A 24655-nucleotide genomic window follows, 5' to 3' on the forward strand; every position below is an offset into this window, starting at 1 on the left:
CTTGGAATTATTTCTACTGTCCCATACATTCTTCTCTTAATATAGGTTTAACTTCAGAAGAGACTAGTCACTCCATTGTTTTAATTGCCACTATCTTAGAGTGTATGAAGAACTGTTTATGTCCTTTATAAAAAGTCTCAAACTTCTTTTCCAGAGAGATGTTCAGTTTTCCAAAACTAAAACTGCTTTTGTCAACTGCTGCAAGAGGAAAGAAGGTTAGAGCCCCTGTCCTCCTAGAACCTCCACTGGAGGAAGCTGGGTTGGGTACTCCCAGGATTTCCACAATGCTGAGTTGTACAATTGTATCCGAGACTGTTGCAGTGTGCTGCAATTTCCTGTTTTACTTCCCAGTCCCTTCCCAGGTGTGGCAATACCTCCCTCCCTTCCCCCTCACCCCCTCGTTGAGTGACTTCCGTCAATCAGGCTTAACATTCCAGCAAGGCCTCGTGTGGTTGGTCAAGTTCAAAGGATGCCCTTCAGGCCTGGGGTCATTGGCCTGTCTAGGTGTCCCTTGTCCCCTGACACCCTCCTCCTCCCACCTGGTTGGTGCTCACCTGTCCCTTCCCCTCCCCCTGTCCCTGGGCTTAAATTGAGCCAGCACCATGAGCTTGGTATTCTGTTGGAGCTGTTACCTAAGATTCAGACATCTGTGACCATGGAATAAAACCCTGGATATTAACCCTCCGGCAGAATCCGTCTCCTTTTCCTCTTCACCCTAGCCTGAAGCCTTCCACCTGAGGTAAACTGAGTTTCTACAAGCCTGGGTTTGTTTCAGTGCTCAGCTGCAACACCCAGCCAGCCAAAAGTATCTCTGAGGTGAAACACCACAGTTGTCGCCTTTGGCTCAACAGCAAGGGTCAGACGAGCCAGGGCACAATCTACCTGGAAATATTGGGATCATATTCCAATACGAGACTGCAAAAAGATGCGTGAAAACAGTCCAAGGCTGGGAAGCATTTTGTTTTCTTCAGCCAAGGCAGACTTGAACAAGACATACTGTGGAAGCGAGTTCAGGGCACAGGCCAACTCTGCTCACAGACAGTCACTGCCGACTGTCTGGTCTCTAATACTGCAGACATCACTGTTCTGGAAGCCATACCGTGCACTAGGATAATGTAACACTGCTAGTGCTTCAAGGTGACTGGTTATTGTCTAAAACCAGTTTAGTTGTGAATTTGGCCTGACAGGAGAATTGCTCATAGGTAGAAGCTAAAAGTTTCTTGACTCAAATATGGAAAGTTGTGAGGAATGATAGGAAGTGATTACAAAAATCAACCAGACAGACAAGATTCCAGGACCATGGAGAAAAGGCCAAGAATATTCTCCAGTCAAAGGTCATCATCTATGCATCTGCTGTGTGCTAGGTATTGATACAAGTCATGCATCTTTTGTTGATATGCATGTTTTGAGCTTCATTCATTAACTGATATGCCTCAGGTACTGCAGCAGAATGCTCTGTATTGGGTATTGTCCACCCTGTCCTACAGTGGACAATACCCAGCTTGAACAATACCCTATTTGAACAACTCACCAGCAATGGACGGAGGAGAGGGTGCACACTGCTTTTGCTATTGCAGAATGCTGAAACTCGCCTGACTCATCAATTCTGAACTTTAAACATTCTAGGGAAAAACAATGTTTCCTGGCAAACTGGCTATGGTGATACAAGGCTCCTAATAAAGGAATCAGTTATATTACTGGTAGCTTATCTAAAGTTGCTGACTTGACACAGCTGGCCTAGAGACATTTGCCTGATAGTCACTTTACCCTATAAAACCCAGTCTGCTTTCATTAAGCATCTGCCCAAGAGCAGGCCATACAACCTACCATCACATTACTATATTTATTTGAAATTTGGGAAACAGTTGCAGGTAAAAGTAGCAGGAAAGTAGCTGACTATGTTTCTGAAAAAGAGAGAGTAATTACATTGAGAACTCCGATGACTGCTTTCAGAACCAATAAGGTTTGGCCCCATTTTCTGTCTTTGGTGTGAGTTCTCCTAAGAAGACATGAGAAAGGGACTACTTTTTGTACTGAATCTTGCTATTTGTCATCTGATCTATTTCACAAGAAGTAAGAATTTCCTTAGAAAGGGATTTAATTAGCTGACTCCGTGTTTCTTAAGTGAAGCAGCAATATCTCCTATCTGAGAATCTAGAAATGTTTTCCAAATGTATTTTACGGATGGAGAAGGTAAGTATGTACCTTAATAAAAGCAGACGGAAGGAGATCAAAGAAATAAGTGTCACATCTCTGAAATTTCATTACAATCTTCATGTAACTAGTTTTACAATCCTTGCAAGGTAAACTGTCAGTGAGCTTCAAGAGCAGGGTTGCCCCATGAGGGGCTACGAGCCAGGAACAGAGGGCAACCTCAGCACCACATCCTCCCCAGCAAGGCTTGACAGCAAGGTTAAGTAGGACAAGGGTTGGTAACACATCTCTAAACAACCCCTTTTCAGTCAAGGTGATTGAGACAAGTTCAAAACCCACCCAGGAGTTCTGGCTGGGCACAGCCAGCCACGTCTGGACACAGGACAATCTACAACAGCATGCACCAATGGCCCAGTCAGGAAAAGCAGCAAGTTGGGATGCCAGAGATGGGCACAGACCTACCTACAGCTTGGCTCAGGCAATGCTTGGGTGCCTGACATGAACTTAAAGGGGGTTTGTGGGCCCATGGGCACAGGATGCACTGCTGGGGTCACCAGTGAGTCTGGCCAGGGTAGCTAAAGCCCTCTGTCAGACATAGCCACGCAACAAGGAGGAGTCCATTGCCTTCTATAACACATCTTGTGTTCATTATTCCTAGTTTTAATAGCAATCATCTTTGTGTTAGAGTAGGATGACTCCTATAAGTCCTGTTTTTCAGGCAGACACTTCTGGAGTAATCATATTCCTTCTCCTTTAACTGTAGTATTTAGCCACTGCCCTGCATTGCCATTTTTAAATATTAAAGGGCTTGGAGTTTCTTTTGCAATAAAGAAACCCATATGCTCAAATATATTTATTCATACTTACATCTAAAAGTCTGTAAACAAAAGTTAAGTCAGTAAATTCTTCATTGCATGGCAGCACTACTTCTTTCCTTGTGAAATTCAGAACGGTTTGAGATCTCAGCAGAGCTTTGGAAAACTCTGAGCAGAAGTTTAGCTGACATGATCCCTGCACCCACTCAAGATTTTTTTTTTCTGAAAGTTTTAATCAAGGAAAAAACCTTGTCCCAGCTTCTCTTACCGCTAAGTTCTGCTGAACTGACCACAATGCTGCTGACAGATCTTATCTCAAGTTAGGAGGATTGGTTACATGCTTTAGTGACCTATTCTCTCTTTTTCAAAAGAAACTTGGTTATATTTAAGGAAATGTCATCTGACATCTGCTTCTGACAGACACATAGTGTGACTTTGCAATTTTGCTGCTTCTCACAAGTCAGCAGACCAAAAGACTGGTAGGGCTGATAACGCAATAGCAAGTGCTAGAGATCTTCTTTGCAGCAGTTCTGCCTTTACTGAATAATCATGTTCAGACAAGGCCTCACCGACTAAGGAAAAGAAAACAAACTGCAAAATGCAAGAACAAAGCAAGTACTATTAAAAAAAGAAAATGACAAAAATAACTGATACTTTCCTGCATCATCTCCACCACTCCAACAGGGAATACACTGCTAAAAATCTGAAACAAGTTTGACTAAAGCAGCCCTGAGGATGTGAAAAGAAAATAGTTAAATAGCTAAGCAAACTGTGCTGATATGCAGTTATTTAACTGCTGTGCTGGCATACTGTGTGCCTCAAACAGCCAAAGGATTCTAATGGGTATCTTTAATCAGGAATATGATAGTTAAATTAGTAAAGGTTTTTTGTATGCTACACTAATGGTTTTTAGTCCGATTTGCTGTCTGGTCCTTCTCCTCTCCTGCTGCCTTCCTCTGCATATTTCATATTTTAAATTTCTCTTGAGCAGTATGTGCCAATAGCCACAAGAAAAAAAGAAAAAAGAAGACAATGTATTTGTTAACATTTTTACATATATAACTAGCACCAGGTCAGAGCACCACTGTCTGGCTGATGTTTCAAATAATCCCTTTCTTGCTAGTAAGTCTCTAAAGACTTTATTTTACTAATACAGAGATCTGAATATTTTATGCTGTTTGACTAAGATGCCATTTCAAGTCAGAATTTTAAATACAACCAGAGAAGCTGTCTGATGCCCAAGCACTGTGCTCTGTACATGGATGTTGTAGGCATGCGAGGGCTGTTTCTGTATGCCATGAGAAATACAGCTCAAGTCGCTTATCACAGAAACAGTGACGGAAAACAACAATACCACTGAGAAATCTGGTTATCCTTCTTCTACTTTAAAAAAAATTCTTGCTGTGTTTTTTCCTGTTTTAAGAATATTTGCTGTGCACTAGCAGCAATGTGTGCATGCTAGTACGTACTTTGTAACAAGAGAACTTTGGAATCTAGGTCTGGCGTTCCTACATTTTTAGTGACACCTAGCCCTGGTCAAAGAGGCCAAACAGTGCTATCAGCATGAGAGAGGTTTCTGTTTTACCTGTCATTTACATCTTGAAACACCAGATTGCTAGTATTTTCACTGGGTTTGTCAATATTGAAATTATAATGTTCTCTTCTTGTGCAAAAACCAGCATTACTGCACCTCCATTATTCTACCGGCAGAAGCTGAGTTTCCAGCTCCTTAATTCTAATTTGCATGTCACATTCGGAAATTTCTCTTGAGACCTTTACAGCAAAGCACAGGTCTCTGCCTGTAACGTGGGAATTTTAGTTTGCTGCCTCAGCAAGAGGAATATTATTTTGAAATTTACTTCTTAGTGGGAGTAGAAGAAAGAAGGAATGAAATCTCAATATTTCAAGGACTACATAAAAGTCTCACATGTCACCTGATTCAAGACAAGACTTCTTTTAAATACAGCATTTCTTCAGATTTTGAATATCAATGGCATACCCGCTTTTCCCATGCTTACACAAAGCTAAATCCTGAGGTGTGCTGAGCTGTCACAAGGATCTACGTTCAACAGCAGCTCCAAAACTGTTGCAGGACTAGATCTATAAACCTAATTTTTCTACTGACTTCAGTTATCAATGTCCTGTGCTTGCTTACAAACTTTGCAAGTTGGTAAATTCTTCCAGCTGATAAAGCAAGGTTGCAAGAGCAGTTCTGCCTGTATACCTTCTTATAAGCTCTCAGATGTCCATTAGAGGAAATTAAACAAAAAAAAAAAAAATTGCAAATCAATCCATTAAAAATAATTTGTAATTGGTGAGTCACTGGGGTTCTGCTTTTTTAATGTCAACAGAGATTAACTAGAATTCTATTTGTACAAGGTTTCAAAATGGATACTCTATCCAAGAATAAAACATGCCCTTTTGAAATGTATTGCCTGAGTAAAGCTGAAGGAAGATCATTGTATACTGTGATTGAAGGGTTAAAATTTTACCCCATTTAATACTGGGGAATGCTTGTGAATTATGTGCATTCCAAATGGAGGCAACACAGGAATGACAGTGATTTTCATTCTGGGCATTATGATTTTTAACCTTTAGGCAATCTTGTTCATCCTTTCCAAGTAACAATACATACTGGCTGATGAACTGATTTTGGAAAAAAAACATAAAATGGTGAGAAAACACATACCTGCAATGGAACAGCCTACTCAAGAAGTGAACACACCGAATTCGCTCTTCTGCTTATTTAGTACCTAACCAAATGTAAATTTCACTGGATACTTCCTAGGTCTTATACTGGAAAGGACAGTGAATACCAGTCCTTGCTCATATCACTGAGTTTGACAGATTTTCCAATGTTTCCCCCTCATCTCTTCATTCTGTGTCTCCCATTCAAACAGATCTGAACTCACATAAGCATGGAGTGTTCCTCCTCTCTGGTTGATCAACATATATACAGGTCTTCTCTCACATATGTCAAAGGTATATTCACCTTTGCAGTTCTTTTCATGTCATGTACAATATTTTTTCACATTTCTTTTCAATGAATTTAACCCTTGGTCATATCCTACTCAGCAGCCTGCAGTTCTGATGCCTTTAATAATTTCTTGTTGCCCTTGTTGACATCAAAAGGTGAAAACAGCCCACTGTGTTCATGTGACAAGACCACTTTGAGCTTACTAACAAAATAATGTTCTTATTACTATCAGTAAAGTAATATTGAGCTGGCATTTGTTAGGGCAAAACATCAGTGACTAAAAAAGTGTTTAAAAGCTGATATTAGCAGTGCATTAGAAGTATGTTCCAGTGATTTTTAACTTATAAATATGAACCTCTTATCAGTACAGTATGTCACACAAAAAAGTATAGCTAAACAGTTGAATCTATTTACATACTACTGAAGCCAATGTGAGTTGCCAAGGCACTCAAAGCACCTGCTTGCTAAATTAGTCATCTGACTAAACATCTTCCTGCCTGTGTCAACATATCCATCTACATTTCCATCACAGAGATAATTTCAACATATTGAGGGTTGGTCAAAATTTTTCCCTGTCCTAAATAAGTAAAAGAGAAAAATAACACTTAATATGGCAGTATAGTATTCTTAATAAAATCTGGTAGATACTCTTAATAAGACTGTAATCCAGTCACTCCAAGACTTGCGTTCCCCAGGATTATTTGAGAACAACTGGGGCTATGTTTCATCGTATGATGCCTAAAGAGATGAATAATGGGAAGTTTTCTGCATGTTCTTATTTATTTACTATAACTAAGTAATAAGCCAAGTCATAAAGCAGTATCCAAGCTGAAAAAATGGCATCCAATGATAAATTAACAGTTTTCAAAACTAGTAAGCTTTGGTGTACAGAATTGTATTTTCTTCTGCCAGCATGTCAGCCAGTTTGCTTCCCACTTCATATTTTAGTGGGTATGCTCTACAAAAGCTGAAATGCTCCTCTTTTTTTTATTAAATGCAAACGAGAGCTTTGATTACAATTAGGAAAATATCTATTTAACTCTGTCAAGGAACTGCTAAAAGGTTGGCATGATTCAGTGACTGAAAAAATGTGATTACTGCAGTATAGCCTAAAAGCAGAAGTTCATGTAGCACTTCTCCTTTCGCTTTGCTGTTTGATGCAAATTTAAATCTACTGAAGAACAAGCTCTAGAGCTCCACACAGTGTTGACTTGCCAACGTCACACCTCTGAACAGGCTACAGAATACCTAAAAATTTTTCTAAATGTGGATAAAGTCAACCAACTTTCTATAATTTTTCAAGTGCATTCTTATTTAATGGTTTTATTCTTAATTTAGGTTATTGAATATTTGTCAGGTCTATCTAAGAATATAACTAACAGCATTCACATTTTCTGTGTGTATTTTCAGCTAGTCCTGATGTCACATCTTTTGCCACTTCAGATCTCCAGTTTCTGCTGAAGTATGAGCTTCTGCTTGACAAAAGCTTCCAATCTGTCTCCTTAAATAATTTACACACTTAAGTGTGGTGATGCACACATTTTTAGTAAGGTTTTAGCAACAAAGACTTTGATGATATCCTAGAGACCACAAAGATGTCCCTGCACAGTCTCAGACTAGAAGACAGAACTCTTGGCTTGTTACTGTCCTCATTGTTCTGAGCCTCCTAATTAGAAAACATATTTTGCGTAATGTGCAGGGCAGAGTCAGGAATGAGAGCAATTTACTAATAAATACAGTAATGAAAAGGCTCTATTTTATGTGATGATATTTTATGCACTGAAAGGGTTACTATTTAATCAATGATGATTTGGAACAAGCAATCAATTTTTATGCAATTTACCAAGACAGGAATTATTTCCAATTTCTGTCCTGCAACTGGAAAGTACTTTAAGCCACAATACATAGATTATTAACAAATAGGTAAAAAAAGAATTGTATATAATTTCTTTTACATTGGACTTCTACAGGAAACAGCTCAAAATATGGTGCCTTCTCCGACACTGTACAATTTCCATTGTATTCGCAGCTGTATTCTAGGGAAGTTTGGACAGCTCTATTTCAGTATCAACTTAGCTGAAAGGGACAAAAGACCTTTAAAAAAAAGTTGATTTTTTTTTCAGTGTAATCATTGTTCACAAAGAACTAAAAGCTGAATTGATCACTTTTTTTTTTTTTTTGAAACAGCCAGGTCAGTACAGACAGAAATAAGCTTGTAGGGGAAAGGCAGAGGGGAGTTGGAATTCCTGTTGCTCAGAACTCTATATGGTTGTAACACAAAAACTAATAAGAAACCAGGCTCTTGAAACAAGCATGTAATTTGTGTGCCATTTCATGAATCACTTACAGCACTCTGTGTATTTTTCCATGCAGCTTGGGAATAAAATTCCAAAGTTCAGCTGATGCTCAGCTAGGAAAATATTTAAAAAGAACCTGCTCAACCACTACAAACACATAATCAAGACAGAGTGGAGCTACTACATCTCTCTCTAACCACCAAGAAAAAAGCCTGCAGAAGGCATTGCTAAACACTGGCATCTTAACATACTTTTAGAGATTATTTAATAGACATCTCAGACCAAATAAGTGCCTACGAGGAGACATAGAAGACAAGGTTAAGATCCACAAAGATTATATAAGAAAATCTCAGTGTTTTCTTTCTTGTTTTCACTTGTTCCTTATATCTGCTCAAGAGGAAATCTGTGGATGTGTTTTACATCCTGTCACCTGAAAGTCAGGGCCCTGCCTCTTGGATTTAGTCTGTGATCCAAGCTGCAGAGGATGTTCAACAGACCAGCAGATCAGACTCCTGCCTCCAGCATCTGTTGTCCTTTACTGTTCACCTTCAGACCAAAAACATTCAAATTCATCAGCAGAGTTGAGGCATGATCTATTACAGGTAACACTTTATTACACACGCGTCACAGATAACATGTATGGCTATATTATGTATAGCAATATAATTCAAGTGCACTTCCTTTGAATTTCAGATTATACAGACTATACAATAAAGCAGATGTTCACAAAATTTCAGAAACACCTAGTAAAAATAGTAATTTAAATGTATAATACATGGCAAATCTAGGCCATCCTATCTACCAATGCTTCCATATGCAAGAGCTACTACCTCTCCAACTCTTTTGTCTGCTACTCCCATATCGATCTAATACACTCTAACCCTACTGTGCAGCCTGCAGTTCATGTAGGTGGTGTTACCTGGTAAAAACACGCAGTTATCACCCCAAAAAAGTTTCATTAATTTCCTTCTACACACAGCAGCTTGCATGGTTCTTCGGCCAGTTTATTTACAGTGAACATAAAATGTCTTTCCGGCACTGGTTCATAGTGAAAATTATGTTAGTAAATGCCCACCCGAGTCAGTTAGCTCCTTCTACAATCCCTTTTTCCTCTTGCAAAGTCATATATAGTTTATATACAGACTCTTTATTGAGCAGCAGTGACCTAATGCAATTAAATGACCTGCAGTTCATTACGTCGGTGCTTTGCATAGGAGGCAGCACTGTGTGTTCCACAATCTGAAAGAATTTAATTATTTTCTAAAGCTGAGATTTCAAAAATGATCTGCGATTCTGGATGTTTCATCTTCCAAGCATCAAATATTAAAGGAACGCAGTTCAGAAACCACAATGGCTTTTGGCAAAGTAATTGTGTACACAAAGCAAATACTTCAGTGGTAAGCTATTCACGAAACCAAGAGCATATTCACCAGTCACTGAAACCCAGATAATAAAGTCTGAAAGAACAGACTGTATTTCTAGGGATATTTTTACTGATGCAGAAGACTTTTTTTTTTTTAAATACCCTCCACTGAACTTACAGCAGTTATGAAAACCAAACTGAATTCCTCAGGGCTAAATAATCTGAAGAACCCAGATTTTCTGCAAATATTGTGCTAGGTATGTTAAATCTGATAGACCATGGTTTTGGCATTCAAAAACTTTGAAATACTTGTCTCCCTTTTTGTCTGGCTTTATATATTGGTATGGTTGTTAATGCATAGACCAAGCTCTGTCATGATTTCCTATTCTATTTTCTCAGAGATAAGTAAACAAAAGAAAGTATTTTGAGCTGAAATTTATTTGATTTCTAACCTAACTAAATCACAACCATAACTTTACCCACTCTAAAATTCACTAGTAAGCTTGAAAATTTTAGCTTTGGGCTCTTGAATGCTTGGTGAAAGCCACTTTTCAATACTATATACATTTAAGAAATTTAGAATACAACTTTGTCAGTTGTTTGGTTTATCCACTGGAAAAAAAAAAAAAAAAAACAACAAACCAAAACATTGCTGCAACACACAGCTGAAAAACTCAGGAAAGTGGGTTCTAGTGCTACTGTTTTATACTGCTGGTGACATAAATTGTTCAGTCAAAAACTGAAATGGTACTGTGTGATGTGTACAAAATACACTATGAAACGGATGGCAGCATATTACATATAATCAGAGAATGATCTCAAACCAATCACTATTAATTGCATTAATTTATAAATTATCAAAAGGTAAATAAATTTGTGACCATTTGTGAGTGACTGCTAGAAAAATCAGCTAGAATTTCTCTAATTGATTTTATTAGTTGCACTTCCTCAGCTCAAAATTAGCTTTTTACTGTATTTAAATGTAGCTGGATATAGTAAACAACTTTGAAAATTTGTCAGAAAGTAAATCTAAACATTAGGATTAAGAACTGTACTGTATTCTGCACCAGAATTACTGGTTTTTGTCCCAGTACTTCAGGTCATCCACTGTACCTAAGCACAAATTACTACTCAATTGCTGCATTGAGTAGTAACAATATAATAAACTTCTTCCCCTTCTTTCAAGCAGTCTTTTCACAGGAATACTCCTTCCAGCTCTCTCAGCTGATTTCAGAAATTGTCTGAAATAATCACAGTGACTTTCCTCTTTACTAATTGCAACTGACTAGCCTTACCATCTAACCCTCTGTTTGTTTGCTTTTCTTCCTTTTACTTTTAAACTATGCAAGATTTTCTTGTGGTGTTACAAGAAATCACTTCCCTTTTACTGGGTTGGTTTTGGAGTGTTGGGGTTTTTTAAAATTTCTTATATTATTATTATTATACTTTAGATTTCATCTTTAAGGGTGATAACAACCATTATAACTCACCCTCTCAGAACACCTCTGTGGATGGTCTGTGGGAAAATGGTTTGAATATTTGTCCTACCTCATCCGGTTCATCTGGAACTGTTTTCAATGTAAATGTCCATTTAGTGGATCAGTGGATGACTAACAACATAGGCAGTTTAAACAACAGGTTAATCTATGGCAATCTTCACATTCCATCAGCAGAAATCTGCAAGGTAAAAGACTCGTTTGTTCCACAACCAGTTTAAGTGAAGATGACTAAATGAAGACATTTTTATGTACATAACACAGATGCTCACTCATTGTCACACACTCACTGGGTTTTATATGACACAATGCCTGCATGTGTAAGCAGCATGGCAAAAACTTTATGACACTGACTCTGATTGTGCCTCAGTCTTTCTGAGTTTTCTTCTTTTACTCTGAGCTATATTGCTAGCAGTGACAAAAGCAGGGGGAGGAGTAATTGTTCTTTTTAAATTTAACATGCAGGAACTAATACTGTTACTGCTCATGCAAGAGCTGCAGACACATTAGGTGAGAGCTAGCTGCACAATCTAAGGGACAGCTCAGGGCAACACCTGCACATCTTAACAGAAGCAACTACACAGAACAGCTATCCTCATCCAACATTTTTATTCCAGACCTGCTTTGCCACCAGCAGTATCTCCTCCTTGCTTTCACTAGCCTGCTAATATCCAAACTAATGACATTTCAATGTCCCTGCATGTTCCCACAGCTCTGCATGAGCTCTTCCTTGCCAGGACACAATCATCTCAGGAGTGTGGTTTCCAAAACCACATGACTGTCACTAAATAGGCAGCTGCAATCAAGACTTATTTTCAACTTGGTGAAGTTGATGACAACTGACAAGCGGACCTTTGTGTGTAAGGGGCTTTCACAATTCTCTTGAGCTTTGTTATCCTATTGTTGCCACTATCTCCTGTAATTGCGCCTTGGCATCCACTGCCAGAGCTGTACAAGAAACTCTCTGAGCTTGGCCCACTGCACACATTTAATTTCCACACAACTTTCGCATCCTTGAGTATTATGAGTTACACTCCCATTCTGCAACACTCAGAAATGCTTTTCTAGCCAACTACAAACAGACTATCATTAGAAAAAGTTGATCACTGCTGTTTTACCATCCTAGGCATCTACATTTGTTTTTGATTCAGTCTACAAAAAAGTACCAAAACCATTACATACTTTGGATCACAATTGTATTATTGGTGTGAGGATTTCAGTAGTCACACTTTTAACAACATACAGCAATCTTCATTATTTCTAACTTCAAATATGTTTCTCGTGTCTCTCCACAGAGAAAAGAACAATAGCAGCAATCCAAAAATTGCAAAGGCTTCAGTCTCAACTTTTTCCGAAAACCTGTAGTTTTTGTACAGTTACCACAAAATCCTACCATGTAGTGGCTATTAAAAGCAGTAGCTGCTTTCTTCATTAATGCTGGTCTTGGTACACAGCCTGAGCAGCACGATCTGAAGTATGTTTGCTTCTTACACAGCCATCTTAGGATGCTGCAGCATTAACTAAGGAAGCTACAAACAAGGAACATGCAGGTCTCTTACTAACTGCTTAATGGAATTTCTTTGACAAATCTCTCCTTACTTTCAAGTAAAATGAACTTGGCTCTAAATGCAAGTAATCCAGAAGGATGATTCTATAGTTGTAACTATTCTTCAGTGTGTATTTTGTACCATTTATTTCATAACTCGAGGAACAGGAGAGACAGTAAAATGAGATGATGCCACACTCCTAACATAACTTCTATTTCCTAATTTAAAAGGCTAGCAGTCAAAAACACAGATCAAAAAGATTCAGAGAAAAGACTAAAGCAAGGAGGGTATTTGTAGCATAAAGCACTGGTTGGCATATATTTGAGAGTGCTAAATTTGATTTTAAGGCATTTCCAACTAGCCCAGTTAAAAGCCAAAGGTATGAAACATCCGGGTATTTTGTTCCATTATTACTATTTTTTTCCAAGTTATATTATGCCTTTGTTAGGATTCTAATATATGTATCCTCTTAACTCCCTTCTCTTTTTGTGCTTGTGTTCAGATGAAAATACTTCAGCTGGCAAATGGTATTCAGATGGTAACAAAAATTCATATGGTAGTGTATCCAGAAAGCTGCAGGGAGAGGGAAGGCCCTAGGTGTGCAGATAACCTATGTTCTTTGAAGAGCACTGAGTAACTTGTGCAGTAAGACCAGCTACCAGACAGCTCAGTCCAGACAAACTCCTCTAACAGGCAGTGCCAGGGGACTGGTTCATAAAACTCTTCTGATTATTTCTACCCATAGCCATTTCTTTCCAACAGAGGCACTGCCCCTGCAAAGGCAAGGAGATCTTACCTTTAGTTCTCTTCTATTCCCTTTTATTTTCCAGTTATAGAAAAAGACTAACAAGCCTCATTTACTACCTCTAAAGCTACAGCTCCCTAGTTTCCATTCTTCATACCATATGCTCCTGCTCTCTCCACAGTGTGTGAATAAAAGCATCTGTGCAATGATGGAAACAAGATTAACAAACAGGTCTCGGGTAAAAATAACACAGTGTGGATGCTCAGTCCAACACATCAGCTGAGAGAGAAGTTTGTGGTAGCACCTGTCAGAAGCCTGAAGCCAACCCAAGATGCAGCACACTCACACTCAGTGTGTGAGCAACTGTGCCCTGCGCTCATCCTTGTCCCCAAAACCACCTCAGAGGCAACGTTCACACCGGACACTCGTAAGGCTGTCCCAGATGGATTTCATCACAGAACCACAGAACGGCTAGGTAGGAAACAACTTCAAAGGTCATCTAGTTCCAAGCCCCCTGCCACGAGGCCCGGTCGCTCAGACCCCCATGCAGCCTGGCCTTGAACACTTCCAGGGACGGAGCATCCACAGCCTCGCGGGGCAACCTGCGCCAGAGCCTCATCACCCTCACAGCAAATAACTTCCTCCCCAGGTCTACTCCAAAGCCACTCTCTTTAAGTTCGAACACACTTCTCCTTATCCTGCCACCCCTGGCTCCGGCTCTCTGCCCCCTCCCTTCCCGGCCCGCACTCGGGCGCAGCCCCTCAGCCCCAACGCCCGTCACGCCTTTTCCGCCCGGAGCGGTGACGCGGCTGCTCCATGACGTCACTTCCGCTTGCTCGGGCCCTCCCCGGGCCCGCCCCCCCACGCCGCCACCGCCCCTCGGGGCCTCGGACACCGGAGTGAGGGGAGGGGGAGGAGGGAGAGGAGGGGGAGAAGAAGAAGGAGAAGAAGCAGGGGCAGAAAGAAGAGGAGGAGGAAAAGGAAAAGCAAGGGAACGAGAGGACGGAGGGGGAGGAGCGGAAGAAAGAGGAGGAGCGGAAGAAGGAGGAGGAGGAAGAGAAGCGGAAGCGGAAGGGGGAGGAGATGGCGGCGGGGGCCTCGGCGACGACACCGATCCGGAGCGCGGGTGGGCGAGACACCCGCGGGAGGGTGGAGCCGCCGCTGCCGCCGCCGCAGCGACCCGGCGCCTGCTCGGAGCAGTGACTGCCCGGCCGCGTCCCCCTCGCCGCCGCCTCCCGCAGGCCGCCCGGCCCTTGCCCAGCCCGCGTCCGCCTCCCGCCCCGGCGGCTGCGGCGCTCTCTCGTCCCCGCGCCGGGGCGGTCTCAGCCCCCCGTCCCCAGTGGTGCTCAGCCCAGGGGTCCCGACGGTGTGCCGGTGATTATGCGTGGCTTGCCGCGGACGCTGTATCTGTCCTCCCGCTGATGCCCCCGCTGTTCCCCCGCCTAGGCTAGAGCAGGCTGAGCGCCAGCTCCGCTGGAAATCTTCAGCCATGTATTTCCTCAGCGGCTGGCCCAAGAGGCTCTTGTGTCCTCTGGAGTCCCTGGAGCGACCGCTTCACATCCAGACGGATCCCCAGAGAGCTTTCTTCGCCGTTTTGTTCCCATCGCAGCTAAGCATCTGGTACTGCAGAGTAAGTATCCATCGTTTTATAAGCTCTCGGACGCTGCTCTACCAGCTGAAAAGACCTGTCGTCTGCTAATTTTTTTTCTTCCAGAAACGGTTGTAAAATTTGGTGCTAACTTCACAGGATATTCATAGGTATTTGTGAAGCTGAGGGGTTATCCACGGTGTTTAGTGATAGCAGTATAGTCTTAAGAAAATATGCAACACCAGTCTGGTTACAGTTAACACTGGTTTCTGCTAAAAAATAAGACTTTCAAGCAACGTTTCTTTTTGAGACTGTACATTCAGCTTGTACTTAATATAAAGAGTGTTTGTAGCAGTGTAGGGTTTTTTGCCTATATGTTTCATGTCTTTCACCTTTGTGTTTTCTATGTTTTATATAAACGAACATATGAATGTAGAACATATGAAACATTCTTTGTAAAACATGGAACAAACGCTATCATTACCCAGAATGTTGTAGCATTGAAGTTCACTAAGTTTTCTTTTTATGGAAAGTTTAAAAGTTTTGTGGCTCTAAAAGCAGACTTGTCATGGCTTTTCCATGGAAGGTGCTGGTTTAGCTAAATCTAGTTTGAAACTGTGTGAATAATTGATATTAAGCACCTTGCTTTTAATTCACATTGTATTAGTCTGGTAGCAAAGTGCTTATTTGTCAGTTTGATTTGATATAGTCAATGAAAACTGTGATACTGACTTTAAATTTTGATGCTGGATCCTTTTAAATACTGCCTAGATTAGACCCTAAATCTGTCTGTAAATATCTCTAGATCCAGGTGGTTTATAGAGTTCATCTCAGATTACCAGAGAAAACCAACAATCCAGTTTTAGAAAGCTGATACTAAAAGATGTCAAATGACAGTCATAGCCTTAAAATCTTGTTTTAAGTTATGCAGCAATTTCATCACGTTATGTTTTATTGCGCTCAGTAAGGCAGTTCAGTAGTTCCTGGCTGGTGTGCTCATGCTGTTTTTTGACCCTAGACAGGTATCCAGCTAGCACATAATCAACCCATAACTTTGCTGTGTGACCATCATCATCTGGCCTCTGTTTTCTTGGGTTTGTGGCACACAGTGTATATAAAGTGTACGCTTCTTAGTTTTTGCCTGTAGTTGAACCTGTAGTTGTAGTCTGTCAGCACAGCAGAACTGATCTTTTTTTGTGGAAAGACATAGAAAACAACGGGCACATGGAATGCTTCACAAGATGTGCCCTGTTGTCTAGAATGTCATTTACTTCATGGTCTGTTTTCAAGGACGAGGTTCATTAGCTTGCTTGCTTAGACTTGTTTTGAAATGTTAAACATTGTAAGACTTGCTACAAACAGCACTAGAAGAATTCACTTGGTGCAGAGGAGTTGACTAAACTTACAGGTCATTAATATTTTTTAAATAGATTTTGATTCTGTTTGTAATGGGTGCTTTTGAGGAAGGTGCCGACAGGCACCAGGCCTTACCCGCTGACTGATCCTAAACTGAAAAACATGTTACAGTCTCAAGGCCTCTGTGGAAAACTGCCTGTTATCAGAAACCTGGAAGAATAAATGTTTTGGTCAAGGTCATTTTAAAAGAGAATTTCTTGCATTATTTTTAGCTGTGGTCCTGAATGTGGTTTGTTGGGCTTTTTCCCCCAGGCTTTTCTTTTTTTGAATTTAATTATTGCATTCTAGAAGATGTTTTCATTGGTCAGAAGTACAGTTTTTGGAACAAGGATAAATTCTGCCAGGTTGCACTAACTTGATTTCTTGTCACAGAAAAGCCTTCTGGCTGGTGTTCTTGTTTAGACTTGTTACTATCTCAGCTATGTATCAAAGGTTTCATTTAAGGATGAGGTGATGAGACTGGGAAAGTTTTGTTTTGAAATTTTCAGAAACAGAGCTCTTTGAAGCGCTTCCAGGTGTGTGAGTTTACATTCAGTATGTGCATTTTTAAGGTGACATAGTCACGTTTAAAACTCCTTTTCACCTACTGTGCACTAAGAACTAGTGGAACTAAGGAAAGTTGATCCCAAAGTGTGGATTGTTTCCTGTTTTGGAATCATTTGGAATCATTGTAGGTATTAAGACTCAAAACAGGGTAACTGGTGTTGAAAAAAAAACAGATGGAATTCTGCTAGTGTTTTTGAACCAAAAAGTTCTTGACTTTTTACACGTTAGGAGAGATTGGGTTGTAGACAGAGAAGACCACTCAGGTGAATGATTTTGATCACGCACCAGTATTGGTGAAAGGTTGTTGAGCACAGCCCCCAGATATGTTGACATTTCCTTATGAGGTATATGCATGTGGTGCTGTACTGGTACACACACTATCAAGCATACACGATGTAGTTTGTGTACAGACTACATTGTGTATGCTTGATAATGTGTATGCCAGTACAGTAGCACATGCATACAATTTTTTGTCTGTTTACAAGGGAGCTATATTGGTCACCTAGTCCAACTGCCTGACCAATTCTGGGTGACCAGAAGTTAAATCATGTTATTGAGAACATTATTCAAATGCTCTTATACACTAGTAGGCTCTGGGCATCAACCATGTCTCTTGGATGCCTCTTCCAGATTTTGAAAAGAAAAAAGAAAGAATGGAGTAATACCAAAATGAACACATTTTAAAATTTTTACTTTATTTTATTTTTTAGTGGTATAAAAAAATCCTTTCTTGCTCCCCATTGGATTCTGTTAAATACACCCCGCTGTGGAGACCTCTGCTCCAAACATTTCCTTTACATCAGAAGTTTTAGGTCTACTGTGGATAATACCCTGATACTTAAGGGCCATCTTAACTATTTTCATTGATAGCATGGAAAAGCTTGTCAAACATTTTCATTCTGGTAGTTTAAGTAATTGGATGCTTGAAATTAGAAACATCAGCAAGTTATAGAACCTTTCTGAAATGATATAATGAGATAATTGCTGTTTGATAGATTGACTTGGGAACTGAAGATGAGGTTTCACAAGGCAGCTGTGCAGTCCTGTGTGTCATCATCTTTCCTGCTTGCACCTCGATTTTAATGGAGTTTGTGATGGACTAGTGATGTTGTTTTACAGGGCTGTTAAGCTTAATGAACAAATAGAAGCCTGTTTATTTAGTTGATGAAAGAATGAAAGGAACATTATAGTTGGCCCTTTGAAAGTGTTACTCCTTTGACAGTTGTGGCTTTAATTTTAAATTGGTTTAGTTATCTTTTGAATTCTGGAAATTCACCCATAGGGCTCTAGGTATTAAGAGACAAGGTAATGTGGCTAAGGAAGAAGGTGTCATAGATGAGTGGAGTTCCCTGCCTAACCCTTGACAAGTGAGTTGTGTACAGCAAGAATAGTCTGCTGATGTAGTTGTACATATAAATATCGTTCAGCATTTCCTTTCTTTAGTGTTAACAAACTTGTGACAATGACAGGAATAAGTACTGCCCTTGAATATTTAATGAAATCTCCTGTAGGTTGTTGGACTATCTGCTATGACTCTTGTCAGTCAAAACCAGTTTTGCGAGCCCTTTCAAGCTAAGAGTAGTTCGTCCCATCTGCTCATTCAGAGGAGAATTCTTGATTACCTGTATGCTTCTCCACTTGTGATTTACATTTACTCTTGTTTTTCTTCCTTTTTGGGTTTCTTTTTTTCTAATGATCTGATTCTGAGTCTGAGCACCTAAATGAACTATAATAAGCTTTTGAGAAAGTGTGCCTGTCAGAATCCTAAATTGTCAAATAGTTGGTGTTAATTTTAAGTGCTGTGTAAGTTGATGTTCGGACAGCTCTCACAGCTCTGTCAAATGTGCTCTTCAGTCTCTAGCTGTTGCCATATTAGAGTTGAAGTCAATGTGTGCTTTAAATCTAAGCGTACAATAGGCTAAAACAGGGCTTCTGTTGGGGACGTGATCTCTGTAACCTGGAATTTTGCCACACTATAAAGGGAGTTACTTGTGACACAGTGCATGAAGTTCATAAGATATATTAATAAATACATTAAAATTGTCTGCAGTTGTTTCTGTAGTGTTTTTTTTTACTTATGAGGGCTGTTAAAAAGAAATGTTTTCATTATGCTTTCAAGTTTATGTTTTCATCTCAGAACTGTAAGCAGAATAATTTACAGAATTATTGTGTGTGGCTTTTTCTAAATAGAATTGGATGCAACCTCTGGAGGTTTTTTGTCTAGAATTTGATTGCAGAATGGGACAACAGATGTCTTGATATAAGTGGTTGTGTTGGCTGTGTATTGTGAACGATATGATACAGATAGCATCAGTACAAGTTAAGATATCCTACCCCTTCTACTGTGTTTTCTCCCTTAGTAGTTTAACCCCCAAAATGCTGATCTCTTATTTAGACCCTTTAGACACTTGTCTGAGAAGGGGATTTCTTTTTCTTTGTCAGCAACAGTAACAGTTGTGCTGTTGCTTCTATTAAAAAGATAAACTTGTTGTTACTTAAGGAAAAAAAAGTTGCATTGATGAATTTGTCTGATGAAATCCAAAATTGTCATGTGGTTATTTAGTAGGATTTATAGGCTTTCAGTGTCTCCTGTGTTATAAAATATATGACCCCTGAAAGTGGTGTCGTAATTACATGCATGATGGGAAACTGCATTTTCAGTTATGACTTTTCAGTGTCCAGTTAGTTGCATGTAATAGAAAACCAAAGATGTATAGAATATGCCTTTGCCTCTTGGCAGCATTTTTGAGAAGTAGGTTAACTGAAAACTTTCCTTTGGGAGAGGTAGTGGTTGACAATTCTGCACTTTGTTTTTCTGAATTATTTCACAATAGCCATGAAACACATGATTGGAAGCTGTGTCTGCTCTGTTGGGTAGATCTTCCATTGATTCTAAGCTTTCCAAATACTTTCAAAATTAAATTAAAGGAGTTATGATTTTATAATTAGCATTGCTTTTAGAAATTCATTTGTCACCTCCATTTGTCAGGTACCATTCTGTTACTGACAAAATGGCCTTTTGTGGTCTACTTATACAAATTTTTCTTATGTGCACATGCTTGCTTTTCTCTGTATAACCTTTCTGTTTTATTAGTTTGTAATTTTACAAAGCTTCAGGATTTAAAGCAAAGCACAGACCGTATAGTGACAAAATAAAGTGCACAGTGTCACCAGACCTTTGTTCTGTTCTGTGTTGTTGTTTTCTCCCAGCCTTATCTTTCTCACTTAGACCATAAGCTCATCTGAACAGCATTTTTGATTTTTGTCTCATGCCTACAGCCTAATGAAGCGTTAAAGCATTTGCTGTATAAAACTAAACAGAACATTGGTGTTTGTCAAAGAAATGGCTTCTTTACCCTCGGTGGGATGCATTTTTGATATCTAGAGTAATACATGGTCGGGGAATGAGAATATTAGGTTTTAGCAATTATCCGTAGTCATGCAGGTTCTTGGATTGAAGTTACATTAAGAAACCCAAACTTGTACATAAGACCATGTTGCCTATGTACTGTCAGGTCATGTGTTTGCTTTTCGGACTTAGTAGTTTTCTACTGTATTTGCCGACCTACTGGTAAAATCAGCAATAAACACAGTTGGTCATGAACCTGCGGTCAAACCAGAGAATCTAATTTAAGGAAACTAATTTTTTTTGTTATTTTATATACTGTCAAATGATTGTACCTTTTTCCAGTCGGTTAATGTCAGTTTGATTTGCATTTTCTTAAAATGTTGTAGATTACTTGTGTTAAGGTAAGTGAATTGGTAATTTCCCATATCTAAATTTGCTGAGAGAATTTGCTTCAGGGTTTTTATACCTTAATAGATTTTTTAATAAAAATAATACATGGCTAAGTGTTCTGACATGGGTTGTGATGCTAATACTTCATAAGTGAGCAAGCTGCTGTATTAGGTCAGGTAGAATTAAGTTAAACAGTAACAATTAGGGATTATTTCATCATGGGTTTGGCTGTGGTGTTTTATGTTGTAGTTTTTGTAATTGTTTGCATAGATGTTGATACAGAGCTTGTATTTCATAGTGGAAAGTCCAGAGGGATTCTTAATGTACAACTGACAATAAAGCACCTGTGAGTTTTTAGGTAGTTTGAATGAGGTGGCTTTGTGGATGGAGCTTTCTTGCTACCTTGCTGTTTTACTAAATAGTGCAATTAATTTGTGGTAATGCAAACCAGATTTGCTTTCATGTTCTAATCACACACCAGTAAAAAAGAGGCACGTTTAATTCTAGAAAGGCATTGTTGTGAAGCATAAAAACTTCTGAGTAAGAACTGTGGAACATGTTCTTGTCAAGTGATAGCCAAGGTAACTGACTGATGGAAGGTAATAAAGTTTAGCTGTGAGAACAACAAGTTCTCTTTCTTTTCAGTACTGTTAACTAGTGTACTGGAGAGTTTGTTTACACGTTAGTAATAGTAGTGCTATATTGTTTTTAAGGTTGCATTTCTTATTTTTCTTTTCACTATTTTTGTTATCCTGTAAACATCCACTGCCACAGTTCCTTTTGTAAATGAGTGGCAGCTTCTGTTTTGCCTGACGTTACATTCCTCCTGAGAGACAAAAGTACCATATCAAAATGCTAGATTTTCTTTGCAGCAGATTTAAAAATGCTAGATATGCTTCTTATCTATTTTGGGAAGCCTTTTTTAATGTTAAATTGCAGTTATGACTTGCTTACTCACTTCTTTCTTCCTTAACAACTGAAGGTGTTTACTTGTTAAAATGAATGTTCAGTGGCTTGCTGTGCTTGGGTCAAGTAGTTAGGTTGACATATATTTCTGTTTACAGAAATATTCCTGAGCCAATATACATTTTCAGTCACTTTAGATATAATAAATGATTTCAGATGTAAAATTACTGTTTCTCATGCATAAGAAGAGCAGGATCTTGAGCTCTCCTTCTATCTTTGTTAATCCAGAGCATTCACACCTCTGTGGAAAGCTTTTAAACAGGGTTAGAGTTTTCTTTATGTCTGAATTCATGCTTTTGAGTTCTGGAATATGTGGAATTTAATAGTATTAGTGCAGTATTTCCTCATTTGACCTCTCACTAGCATTTGTGACCTATTTAATTCGAAGTGAGTCTGCTTTCTAACAAGAAGCTACTTAAACTACAGAAAGATAACAGTTTGAGTGCAAGCAATAATTTTTAACTGCTTAAGACCTCATCTGTGAGTCACAAAGCCTAAAAATAAATTTGTATAAATTCTGTAGCTGGTGTGTATATAGAATGTTCTTCCAGCTTCAAAGATGTAATAGCAGCTTTCTTGTGAATCGGTGTCACAAGAATTCTACGCTATAAATACTGTAATTATATTCTGTAAGAATAGTAATATAGAAAGAAAATTGTGTATTATTGAGTTTCTAATTTTGCCAGCAGCTAAAATGCTTCAGGCGTGGAAGTGCTTTAAGAATGATCTCCAGGTTTGCAGTAATGATGCAGATTACCAAGGCACTGCTTTTTCTCAGTATATTTAAGGCAGTTAGGGTGGTTCTAAGACAATCAGGGAAAGCCTGTGTAGTTCATTGAGAACAATCAACTAGAGTCTGCTAGTAAGAATAATTAGTTATCTATTTAATGTTAAATAATTTAAGGCAAAAGAAGCCACTCGAATTGAAAAAGCTGGTTCAAATAGTTCTTAGGGTAAAGATTAATGGCTTGTTATCCTTCATAAATGTTTGAGTTTATTTTTGATAATTCAGTTCTGTGTGGATATGAAATTTAAAGAATAACGCCTTTAGCGGCACACCGAGTCATACTGTGAATTTACAAAGGCTAAGGCTGCCCATGTGACACTAATTCAGCTTGTTGTTTACATACATGAGGATAACATTTCATTGCTTTGTTTTATACTCTTTAAAATTAACATTCATACTTTAAAGTTAGGTTGTTTGCAACTCTACTTTTTCTGAAAGGAAACTGAAGGAAGTGATTCCAAATAGGATGGAATTCTAACAAGGATTACCAAATTCTGGAGTGATTGCCACTCACAAGATTTGTGGATAGAATGAATGTCTTATATTTATTGTACTGATTTTGCTGGTCCATCAAGTAAGCAAAGAACAGTACTAAATTTCTGTCACCTGTGGTTGTAATGGGGAGCTTTGCCTAGTGGTATTGTGGTTAATTTCAGTAAAATGAGTGGTTATTTTCTACCCTCTTGTTTCCCTTTCAGTGTACTTTTTTTGGTACAATGTTTGATGCTCCAAATCTGAATGACAACTGAAATTGATAAAGTTAGGTACGAAGGTGAGGGGTGACTTCTTTGACAAAACAAAAAGTACATCCTGCTTAATTTAACTTTTGTGTCCTTTAAGTACTGGAGGATAATGGAAGGAGAAATACCCATCTAAGCTGAAAACTATTATTGATTCAAAAACAAGAAAATAGAAACAGTTGTGCCATATATTTAAGGAGAATGAACATTTCTAAGCACTAGAGCAAGGAAGGGCAACTTTGCATTAGGTTTTTTGTGTTGCAGCTCTCCACTGCATTCATGAAAGGGAATGAAGGCTTAGTGCCCATGGTAGCTTTGTCTGGTCTTCATCACCCCAAAGCTTTTCTCCCTTCCCAGAAGGAAAGGTACTAATGGGGGCACCTCATTACTTGCAAAATCCTTCCAGCTAACTGTAGAGGTGGATTTTCAGCAGTTTCTGACTACCTGTTCTAGAAAACAAATTTCCTGATTATCATTCTCTTTAATACGGCCTGCCCATTTAGTAGAAATATTCTGTACCAAATATTCTATGGAATATTTCCTCCTAATTAATTTGAAAGTCCATGTCATTATAGGAGCCTGTTTGAGGTGTATTTGTTCATCTTAAGCATCAGTTACCTTTTATCTAAATTGAAACTATTTCTGTATTCTGTAATGACTCCTTACTGTGCAATTAAGTATTTTATTCAAACGTCCTGGGTTTGAAAGAGTGAGATTAGGAATGACAGTGTGGCAACAGTTCTCCATGAAGTTTCTTTAAAGTTCCTTTTTAACCTCCTTCAAGGGAAACATGTTGTAGCTGTTTAAGGAGACATAGTTCTTTACAGGTATAGCGCAACATATAAAGCATTCCATTCCTACTAGATAGGAGATATAATTATTTATTTTTTTTTCCTCCAGCCAAGTGTATTAATCGTAAGCTACAAGGAACTTTCAAAAGCAGCTTCTCAGTTTGGACCTTACAAACAAGCAGAATGGCGGCCTGACAGCACAATGATAGCTGTTTCGGTAAGTAGAATTTTTCCTTCTTGCTCTGGTTAAACTATTGCAAACAAAAGTTTGTGTTACCAATTTCTGTGCTTATAGAACCTTGCAGACTGTAAATACATTTAATTGATACTTGTCTTGTGAAAATATATAATAATACCAATGACTTTTTAGACAATAGCTTTCTTTTGTAGTATTCATTAATTTTTCCCTGTGAGAATTAACTGCAGTTCTTTGTCTTAAAACAGTGGTTAGATGTATTGGCAGGGGGTGATACAACATCTCATTACTTTAGTAATCTGGTAACAAAATACAGTAATGTAAAGTTATGTGAATGAAAGAAATAGTTGTGGACTTAGGTAACATAATTATGTTTAACTTGATAAATAGAGTTTAAAGGTGAGTCTTAAGAGATGGAGCTGTGGCCTTATTACTGGCTTTCGGTGGTTCAAAAATATTGCAAGTCACTGAGAACACAGAAACAAGGGCTGT

At 38.9% G+C, this 24655-nt stretch overlaps 1 protein-coding gene across 4 annotated transcripts in view; it reads left to right on the forward strand.

Annotated features, from left to right (window-relative positions):
• The first annotated feature begins 14685 nt into the window (after positions 1–14685).
• RIC1 (RIC1 homolog, RAB6A GEF complex partner 1) overlaps positions 14686–24655 on the forward strand; it is a 45661-nt gene continuing 35691 nt past the window's right edge. For 2 of the 4 annotated variants that reach the window (XM_063181253.1, XM_063181254.1), the window contains exons 1-2: positions 14687–15024; positions 24077–24184. In XM_063181253.1, coding sequence (XP_063037323.1) covers positions 14884–15024; positions 24077–24184 — 249 coding nt within the window. In that variant the 5' untranslated portion in view covers positions 14687–14883. Of the gene's footprint in view, positions 15025–24076; positions 24185–24655 lie in introns of all 4 variants that reach the window. The other 2 variants (XM_063181258.1, XM_063181255.1) reach the window with 2 other exon arrangements.

Source organism: Melospiza melodia, chromosome Z, assembly GCF_035770615.1.
Source record: "Melospiza melodia melodia isolate bMelMel2 chromosome Z, bMelMel2.pri, whole genome shotgun sequence".
Taxonomy (NCBI): domain Eukaryota; kingdom Metazoa; phylum Chordata; class Aves; order Passeriformes; family Passerellidae; genus Melospiza; species Melospiza melodia.